The sequence below is a fragment of the Pseudophryne corroboree genome, chromosome 1, assembly GCF_028390025.1.
Source record: "Pseudophryne corroboree isolate aPseCor3 chromosome 1, aPseCor3.hap2, whole genome shotgun sequence".
Taxonomy (NCBI): domain Eukaryota; kingdom Metazoa; phylum Chordata; class Amphibia; order Anura; family Myobatrachidae; genus Pseudophryne; species Pseudophryne corroboree.
In genome coordinates, this window is record NC_086444.1 from 833,797,570 (window position 1) to 833,807,641 (window position 10,072).

The 10,072-nt window shown below is 45.8% G+C and overlaps 1 protein-coding gene across 3 annotated transcripts in view; it reads left to right on the plus strand.

The window, feature by feature from the left end:
- KLHL8 (kelch like family member 8) overlaps nucleotides 1–6,508 on the plus strand; it is an 81,836-nt gene extending 75,328 nt beyond the window's left edge. For 2 of the 3 annotated variants that reach the window (XM_063919851.1, XM_063919856.1), the window contains exon 10: nucleotides 4,893–6,508. In XM_063919851.1, coding sequence (XP_063775921.1) covers nucleotides 4,893–5,016 — 124 coding nt within the window. In that variant the 3' untranslated portion in view covers nucleotides 5,017–6,508. Of the gene's footprint in view, nucleotides 1–1,832; nucleotides 1,976–4,892 lie in introns of all 3 variants that reach the window. The other variant, XM_063919860.1, reaches the window with a different exon arrangement.
- The last annotated feature ends 3,564 nt before the right edge of the window (nucleotides 6,509–10,072 follow it).

Below are 10,072 nucleotides of genomic sequence, written 5' to 3' on the forward strand. Positions count from 1 at the left end.
AAAATATTACAATAAAAAAAATATATACAGTACCAGTCTGGAGTTTGGACACTTTTTCTCATTCAATTGAATGAGAAAGTGTGTCCAAACTTTTGACTGGTACTGTATATGTACAAATACTGCATAAGCCTGGCACTTATGATGTATTGCAATTGTGGCCCTGGTGTCATCCAAAGAAAGACACAATACTGCTGCGGGAGGCGGCACTCAGAGGACTTAACATAAGAAATTCACACTGCACGACCACCAGTACTGTCCTAACGTTTCAGAAATTCAAGGCAGTAATTTGGTGCCCCCCCCCCCCTTCCTCCCCATACATACACACACACTTTGGAACCGTATCATAAACACAGTAATAAACAGTTGGCAAAGTGACAACCAGCACCATCAGGGTGCATCCAGCACACTTTCCCTAGGAAGTAGAGACACAAAAAAACTAACATGCACATCAGATACAGTATTGTGGGGGACTCTGACTGGCCAACTGCTGTAGGACTACAAAGCCCAGTATGCCAGTCAGGACCTAGGACAAATTAAAGAGGAGGAGTTCCAACTTTCTGGGGAGGGGGGACACACAATCCTGGCTGCAGAGAGTAGTCCCTAGGACTGACTGGTGTTATATACCTGATATAAGCCATGCAATCACTGTATCATACATACTGGGTGGGAGGACTCCAACTGGCCAACTGCTGTAGGACTACAAAGCCCTGCATGCTAGTTGGGACCTAGGACCACACTTTAGGAGGCAGCAGCTATCCTGGCGTATAGAGACCTCACCAAACTAATTATCAGCTAATTATAGAGGAGTCACCAGACTATTTATCAGCTGCTGCTGCTTCCTCTCGCCCTGTCCTCATCTGGTGGAGCTGCTATACAGGAAAGGGGAGGCCCTGAGGAACAGGGGCAGACATGGTTTACACAGGCACAGGAGTGTGTGAATGGCCACCCCCGCCCCATTCATAAGTGTTCTAGTTGCCAGGGGGAAGTTGGTTTTCCAGCCGTCCACATTGGTGATACTGGGGAGCGGGGACCTGCAGCGAGGGTTCTGGGACCTGGCAGTAGGTAGCCCCTTAGGCTCCTGTCCTCCTCTGGTGGAGCTGCGTGTGGGAAGGGGGATGTGCTGGGGAACAGGCCTTGGGCAGACATCGCTTACACAGGCACAGGAGTGTGTGAACAGCCATGGACCAGCGCTTGGGAAATAAAAGGGGGCAGCTGGAGAGTCCTTGGTCACCGCCCCTGCCCCGATCATTAGCGTTCTAGTTGCAAGGGAGGGAGGAGTGTCATTGGTGGTGAAGGGCAGTGGGTACCTGCAGCCAAGGTTCTTGGACCCAGCAGAGAGTAGCTCCCAGTGGTCTTAAATTCTACCCCCTTAGTAGTATGAAAAAATCCAACATTTACATACACACCCCCAGTACCCAGGGTATTTTGTTTAATAATATTTAAACACCCCCCCACCCCGAGCATAATTTTAATGTTTATCTTTATCCCCGCACATGGGCACAAACCCGTCCCCCCTCCTCCTCCCCAATCAGAGCGCAGTGGAGCGTGTGTCAGTGGTGACTGATTCCTCCCTACTGCAAAGAACAGATAAATTGTGCATGGGATTTTGGGCCACGATTCCAGCAGTGATGTCAGTGGTCAAAGACTGCCGCGTCACATGTGACCAAGCCAGACAAGTGGTTAAGAGAGCTACACTTTTTATGCGGTAGATTTGAACTGTGGGTCTTCACAGGCCTTGTTGTGTGTTGGGGGTGGTTGTTCAATATTATGCTCTTTGGCACATCTGATGGTCATGCCCAGTTATGCGCTCTTCCTTCACTGCGGTTGTCTAGAATCGATAGCGCAATGTTGAACAAAAAGCAAAATGCCATCTTGACACAGTTTCATGTGGGATCCGTGGTTTGTGTGCTCTGTGACCTGCAAATGGAATACATATGAAATTGTTCCAACACTGAAGATCCTGACATAGGGGGTGGTAAGTATTTTTACCCTCCCCTGTCCCCTGCCATAACCCTCAGGTGGTGGTGGCTATAGCTAACCTTCTCCCCCCCCCCAGTGCCTAATTATAGGCGCACACACACCCCGGGCTCTATATATAACCCCGATACTCACCTCTGGGATGATGGCTGTCAGTGATCTGGAGCTGCTCTCCTGAGTGGTGTTGGGATTACGGCGTCTGTCATCTGACTGTCGCCATCCCGAACGCCGGGATGCTGATCGCATCGCCTGCAAACAGCTTGGTAAATATGTTGCTTTGCATAAAGAACTGTACATGTTTAAATTGAGACTATTCCGTTCCCTTTTTTTCCTTCACAGCAGGCTTCTGCCATGTGATAATTGTCACATGTCACTGCTTCGTGTATAGTAGCTCTGCCTACTGCCTGCTCCAACTTCCGTGTAATACAGCAAGCTTCGTGTCTGTTTGGATGTTTATATTGGATGAGGTCTTGCCAGTTACTTAAAAAAAAAAAAAAAAGAAGTCCCAAAACTCTGCCTCCACTTACAGCAGTTTCCTAAACGCTGCAATTACAGTCCAGGTTCTTAGCGCTTGTCCTGCTGCCAGCATTGTGGCGGGTGGATATTGAAAGCTGGCATCCCTTCCACCGGTAAAACATACTGAATCCTTTTAAGGATGTTTGTGCTTGAGTCCAGATGGTTAAATCTAATTGAATGGGTTACTAAGGTGTTTATTTACTAAGCCTTGGATGGAGATAAAGTACCAGCCAATCAGCTCCCAACTGTAATTTTTCATAAAAACAGCTTGTGGCATGACAGTTAGGAGACGATTGGCTGGTACTTTATCTCCGTTGACTTTATCTTCATCCAAGACTTAGTAAATAGACCCCTAAGTCACCTGTGCTCAAGCATGGATATTCAAACCTGGACTGTATTGGAGTTATATGTTTGAGTGGTGATTTCTGTTTGGGCAACTGAGTGGTTTGAGTACTTTGCTAGGAATGATTACAACTCATTCTTCCTTTTTTGGCTCATTTTTAAAGATTGGAGCATGGGGGGAATTCAGTTACCAGCGCAAATGCGTTTTCGCAGTAAAAAGATGAGAAATTACTGTAAATTGCTAAATTACACGAATCGCAGTAAATTCGCCAAATGCCTATTCAATTGTCCGAGAAAATGTCCTGAATGACTAATTAGGTACTTAGAAATTTTTATTTTTAATTGGCCAATAATTACATAATTTTTGGGGTGAAAAGGTGCAAAATGATGGAAATTGGTGTATGGGACAGGTATATGGGGGTGTTTTATGAGTGGGACAAGTGTTTTTAAAAGCCCTAAAATAACCCAAATATATACTTACCGTATATACTCAAGTATAAGCCGACTTTTTCAGCACTTTTTTTTGTGCTGAAAAAGCCACTTCAGCTTATACTCGAGTTAGTATTTAGGAGGGACACGGAGGGCACAGCGTGCTGCTCTCTTGTGTCCCTCCTGCGTCTCCGGGGGCAGTGGCGTGTGTGTGTTAAAGGAAGTGCACGAACCGGCACTTCCTTTAACACACACAAGCCGCTGCCGCCGGAGACGCAGGAGGGACACAGGAGAGCCGCGTGCTGTGCCCTCCGTGTCCCTCCTTCAGAAGACAGCGCAGGAGCGACTGAGGGTAAGTAACTGGGCTGGCACTGTGGGGCATAGCTGGAAGCATGAGGGCATATCTGGCACTGTGGGGTATATCTGGCACATCTGGCATTGTGGGGCATATCTGGCAGCATGAGGGCATATCTGGCACATCTGGCATTGTGGGGAATATCTGGCAGCATGAGGGCATATCTGGCACTGTGGGGCATATCTGGCAGCATGAGGGGATTTCTGGCACATCGGGCACTGTGGGGCATCTCTGGAAGCATGAGGGCATATCTGGCACATCTGGCATTGTGGGGCATATCTGGCAGCATGAGGGCATATCTGGCACATCTGGCATTGTGGGGAATATCTGGCAGCATGAGGGCATATCTGGCACTGTGGGGCATATCTGGCACATCAGGCACTGTGGGGCATCTCTGGAAGCATGAGGGCATATCTGGCATATCTGGCAGCATGAGGGCACATCTGGCATTGTGGGGCATATCTGGCAGCATGGGTCGGTTCCAGTATGAATAGTCGACAATGTTGAGGTTGACATAGACAAATGGTTGACACGTGAAAGGCCGACGTGGTTTATTTTTTTATTTTTTATTTTTTTTGGTGTCGTTTTCTGCGTAAAGTGACGGGAACTCCAATTAGTGCACCGCGTCCCCTCGCATGGCGAGCAAAGGTACCTCGCTGCGCTCGGCACAGGTTACCGTTCCCAATTGTAGTCCACGTGGATTAAGTATGAAAAAGTTCCAAAAAAGATTTAAAAAAGTCGACCTTTTTATGTGTCGACCTTTCATGTGTCAACCATTTTCATGTGGCGACCATTTGTCCACATCGACCAATAGTGGTCGAACTAATGAGTGTCGACCTTAACATTGTCGACCATCTGAACGGATACCGGTTTGGACAGATATAGAATTTTTCACTTTAAACTTTCGGCACCACTTTTCGCGTCAATCCCGCGAAAAGTCAGTTTCCATGGCGAAAAATGGTGAAAAGGCAATTGCGGTAAATTGCCACGATTTCAGTGCTAAAAGAATACCCCCATAGTCTGACTATTCATTAGAAGTCCATGGTTCCAACCATTGTCTCCTATTCATACACAATGGAGAGAGTATCAGACAATGAGAAATAGTTCATTCATGTATAATAGCCTTTAAATTTGTAATTTGATCCTTTCCGTTGCATCATCTTTCTTTACCTTCATCTGAATTGTAAAGTTTGCTAATGTTCGTTCTGAGTAACATAATCTTTTTTTTTTTTTTTTTTTTTTCTCCCCCCCCCCCTTCCGCCAAACAAAATAGGTGGGAGCTGGTTGGGTCTGTGGCTCATTGCAGGGCTGGAGCCGGTGTGGCTGTCTGTGCTTGTCTGTGTAACCAGATCCGTGACATTGGCCAGGGATCAAACAACGTGGTGGACTGCATGTGAACAACAACTGGTTTCAAAAACAACTTCTCCACAACTCCTAAGCAAAACTGGGCGACGCTCCATTTAAGTTTACCCTAGATGTCTGATGTATCTAGTGGTCGTGTCTATTTTGTATAGTAATGCTTGGGAGTATGACATACTGATGAAATGAAGATTGCACTCAAACAACACGTGTTCTTTAGTGATAATGGCCCTCATTCCGAGTTGTTCGCTCGGTAATTTTCTTTGCATTGCAGCGATTTTCCGCTAATTGCGCATGCGCAATGTTCGCACTGCGACTGCGCCAAGTAAATTTGCTAAGAAGTTTGGTATTTTACTCACGGCATTACGAGGTTTTTTCTTCGTTCTGGTGATCAGAGTGTGATTGACAGGAAGTGGGTGTTTCTGGGCGGAAACTGGACGTTTTCTGGGAGTGTGTGAAAAAACGCTGCCGTTTCTGGGAAAAACGCGGGAGTGGCTGGAGAAACGGGGGAGTGTCTGGGCGAACGCTGGGTGTGTTTGTGACGTCAAACCAGGAACGAAACTGACTGAACTGATCGCAGTGGCAGAGTAAGTGTCGAGCTACTCAGAAACTGCTTAGAAATTTCTATTCGCAATTTTGAGAATCTTTCGTTCGCAATTTTGCTAAGCTAAGATTTACTCCCAGTAGGCGGCGGCTTAGCGTGTGCAATGCTGCTAAAAGCAGCTTGCAAGCTAACAACTCGGAATGAGGGCCAATGTGTGGTTGTGACTTGTAATAACTTGTCAATACTCAGTTGTTTTTCCTTTTAATATGAACACATAGGTTTAGTAAGTTTAACAGTTTAATTTATTTGTTCAAGTGCCAAATGTTTTTGCATAGAAACTGCACATTTTAAGCTAAAAAGATATTTTTGTGTCTTTGTATATAGTATGCAGTGTTTTTGAATTGAGTAATATGTGTGTGTATATATAGAAGTATGTTTATTTAATATCTTTTGCCCACAGGTGATTTTAAATCTGAGCAGTTGTCTCTGTAATGTGAATGAACACTTGCAAAAGACAAATGCATGTACAGCTACGATTACCTGAGCACAAAATAGTTTCTGTGGTTGCTAAAAATTATTTTAGTCCCTTTCTTAAACTTTGTATCTGGGATACAAACCATTAACATTGCAATACACAGGGGCTTCAGATGCCAAAGTCAGCCATTACCAGAGAAAGCATTTCACTATTAAGAAAACGGCTTCATTCTCCCTGGTGGATGTTTACGTAGTAACTACAAATCACCTAAACAAAAAAAGAAATCATAAACCAAAAAGGCCCATGCATGGTTTTCTAAATCTCACAGTACCACAGATAAAATAATTAGAACAGGGGTGGTGGTTTTTTTTGAAGACTAAATTGCTACTATAATTGGCCCCAGGATTTGACATTATGGGGCAGGTAATTGTGTTGGCACAATGTGATTAGTGATGTGGGCATTTTTCCCCCTTTGTTTTGTTAAATAAAGGCTGCAGCTGTTTAAACTCCATCTTGGTGAGTAATGTGGTTATTAATAGGTGGCATGTATGTTCAACAGCAGGATATGGAAAACTGACTAGCCATGAAGAAAAGAAGTTAAACACTGCCACGTGAGACCTACTGAACCATAATGCAAGAGGCAGGCAAGTGTCTGCTAATCAACGATCTGCTGCAGTGACACTTCACACGCAGCCGCTGCGACTCGGGATGCGGCAGGTAGCTCCCTGCAAGAGCGCAGGCAGGGAGCTAATCGCCGGGTGCAAAATCATCGTTGCCATGCATTGCATTTGCACCAGTGTGTGCCACTGGGTGTTGAGGAGAAAGTGTTCCACTTCATGCCTGCACAGTCAGAATCAAACTGGCCTGGGGGAATGGACAGACTTGTATTAGTGGGTCCAGAGTGGTAGGGGCCCAGCTCATTGCCCAGCATGTATTCCCAACACCAGTTGCCGGTCCTGCACATAATTGCGGACTTTGCACCACCTTTATTTTAAGAGGTTGAGGAAAGACATTTACTCCCCAGATCTGTTATACAAATATCTACAAATTCAACATTGCATTCACTCACTTCCAAACAACCCAGCATCATAGGCTTTTTCAATAGGAGCACACCTGTTTCACGTTGCCTAACAATGATATGATTTCCCTAGAATACCATATGACCCTTGTCCCAGTTACTGCACTGTTAGATACTCCTGAAGCTACCTGGTAGTCTGATATTGGGATTCCTGAGGCAGGCAGTTTGTATTAGAATTGCAAAGTGCTCCATCAGCGTAACGAAAAGGGAGAATACTTAGTACCAGAGTGACTGCGCTTTGACTTTAATAGGTGGCACTAATGTGCCAAAAGGGGATAAAAGATAGAATACATTAATACAGTACATTTCCAAATATAAAGAACTTAGAAGCTATATTACAACTTGGAAAACAAAATATACAGTATATATGATAACAATATTAAATGTTAAGAGCAATGTGGAAATGTGCAGATTGGGAAGGCATTGTACAACAGGCAGCGAAGATATCATTTACCACCTACATCAATAAATGTTGCCCCCAAAATTTTTATGAAAATTATGTAAGTGCAAAGGTCTGATAAAATTACGCAACAGTTTAAGATTATATCATATACAGATCTTTCTTTTTCTTTTCCATCCTATTTTAATTTTACTTAAAGACCTTCAAAATTCAGAAATAATAAAGCAAAGCAAATGAAATGCATTCAATAAGTATTTTATTTTGGTGTTAACAATTTTCTTAGTTGATGCATATGGAAATCCTGCAGACAGAGTACAAAACAGGATTTTGGTACTTACCGATGAATCCCTTTATCTGAGTCCATAGGGGATGCTGGAGTTCAGTACCATGGGGTATAGATGGGGTGATCAGGCGAGCTGGCACTTTACATTTTTAATGTGTGTGACTGGCTCCTCCCCCTCTAAACCCCTCCCCAGACCAGTTAAGAAACTCTGCCCGAGGAGAGACGGCAATCCGACCAACAGAGGAGGAGGTAAGCAAGACAGCCATAAGAGAGATCCCTGTAAAACAGGAACCGCAGAAACTCACAGACAGACATATAAAGTGTGTGTGTGTATATATTTATATATATATATATATATATATTTCTCTAACGTCCTAGTGGATGCTAGGGACTCCGTAAGGACCATGGGGAATAGGCGGGCTCCGCAGGAGACTGGGCACTCTAAAGAAAGATTTAGTACTACCTGATGTGCACTGGCTCCTCCCTCTATGCCCATCCTCCAGACCTCAGTTAGAATCTGTGCCCGGCCAGAGCTGGCTGCTTTTAGTGGGCTCTCCTGAGCTTGCTAAGAAGAAAGTATTTTAGTTTAGGTTTTTTTATTTTCAGAGAGCTTCTGCTGGCAACATAATCTCTGCTACGTGGGACTGAGGGGAGAGAACAAACCTACTAACTGCGGCTAGGTTGCGCTTCTTAGGCTACTGGACACCATTAGCTCCAGAGGGATCGAACACAGGTACCTAACCTTGATTGTCCGTTCCCGGAGCCGCGCCGCCGTCCCCCTCGCAGAGCCAGAAGTACAGAAGCAGCAGAAGCATGAAGACATCGAAATCGGCGGCAGAACACTCCTGTCTTCACTTAAGGTAGCGCACAGCACTGCAGCTGTGGGCCATTGCTCCCGCAGCACACCCGCACACTCCGGTCACTGTAGGGTGCAGGGGGGGGGGGGGGGGGGGGGGGGGGGCTGGGCAGCAATTAAGGTACCTTTTGGCAAAATAACACATATATCCAGTCAGGCACTGGATATATGTTCGAGCCCCCCGCCATTTTTTACACACAGAAGCGGGACAGAAGCCCGCCGCTGAGGGGGCGGGGCCTTCTTCCTCAGCACACCAGCGCCATTTTCTCTTCACAGCTCCGCTGGAAAGACGCTCCCCAGGCTCTCCCCTGCAGTATCCAGATGCAAAAAGGGTAAAAAGAGAGGGGGGGCACATAAATTTAGGTGCAAAATGATCACAAACAGCAGCTACTGGGTAATCACTAAAGGTACAGTGTAATCCCTGGGTTATATAGCGCTGGGGTGTGTGCTGGCATACTCTCTCTCTGTCTCCCCAAAAGCCTTTGTGGGGTCCTGTCCTCAGTCAGAGCATTCCCTGTGTGTGTGCGGTGTGTCGGTACGGCTGTGTCGACATGTTTGATGAGGAAGGATATGTGGAGGCAGAACAAGTGCAGGTGAATGAGGTGTCGCCGCCGACGGTGCCGACACCTGATTGGATGGATATGTGGAAGGTGTTTAATGATAATGTAAGCTCCTTACATAACAGGTTGGATAAAGCTGTAGCCTTGGGACAGTCAGTGTCTCAACCCATGCCTGATCCTACAATGCAGAGGCCGTCAGGGTCTCACAAAAGCCCACTATCCCAGATGGTTGACACAGATGCCGACACGGAGTCTGACTCCAGTGTCGATGACGATGATGCAAAGTTGCAGCCTAAAATGACTAAAGCCATCCGCTACATGATTATAGCAATGAAGGATATGTTGCACATATCAGAGGAAAACCCTGTCCCTGACAAGAGGATTTATATGTATGGGGAGAAAAAGCAAGAAGTGACTTTTCCCCCTTCACATGAATTAAATGAATTATGTGTAACAGCGTGGGATTCCCCTGATAGGAAAGTAGTAATTTCCAAGAGATTACTGATGGCGTATCCTTTCCCGCCAACGGACAGGTTACGCTGGGAATCCTCCCCGAGGGTAGACAAGGCGTTGACACGCTTATCTAAGAAGGTGGCCCTGCCGTCTCAGGATACGGCCGCCCTAAAGGATCCTGCGGATAGATAGCAGGAAGCTATCCTGAAGTCTGTTTATACACATTCTGGTACTCTACTGAGGCCAGCAATTGCTTCGGCCTGGATGTGTAGTGCTGTAGCAGCTTGGACTGATAGTCTCTCGGAGGAGATAGATACCCTGGACAGGGACACTGTTCTACTGACCCTGGGACATATCAAGGACGCTGTCCTATATATGCGCGATGCCCAGAGGGACATTTGCCTGCTGGGCTCTAGAATAAACTCAATGTCCATTTCTGCCAGAA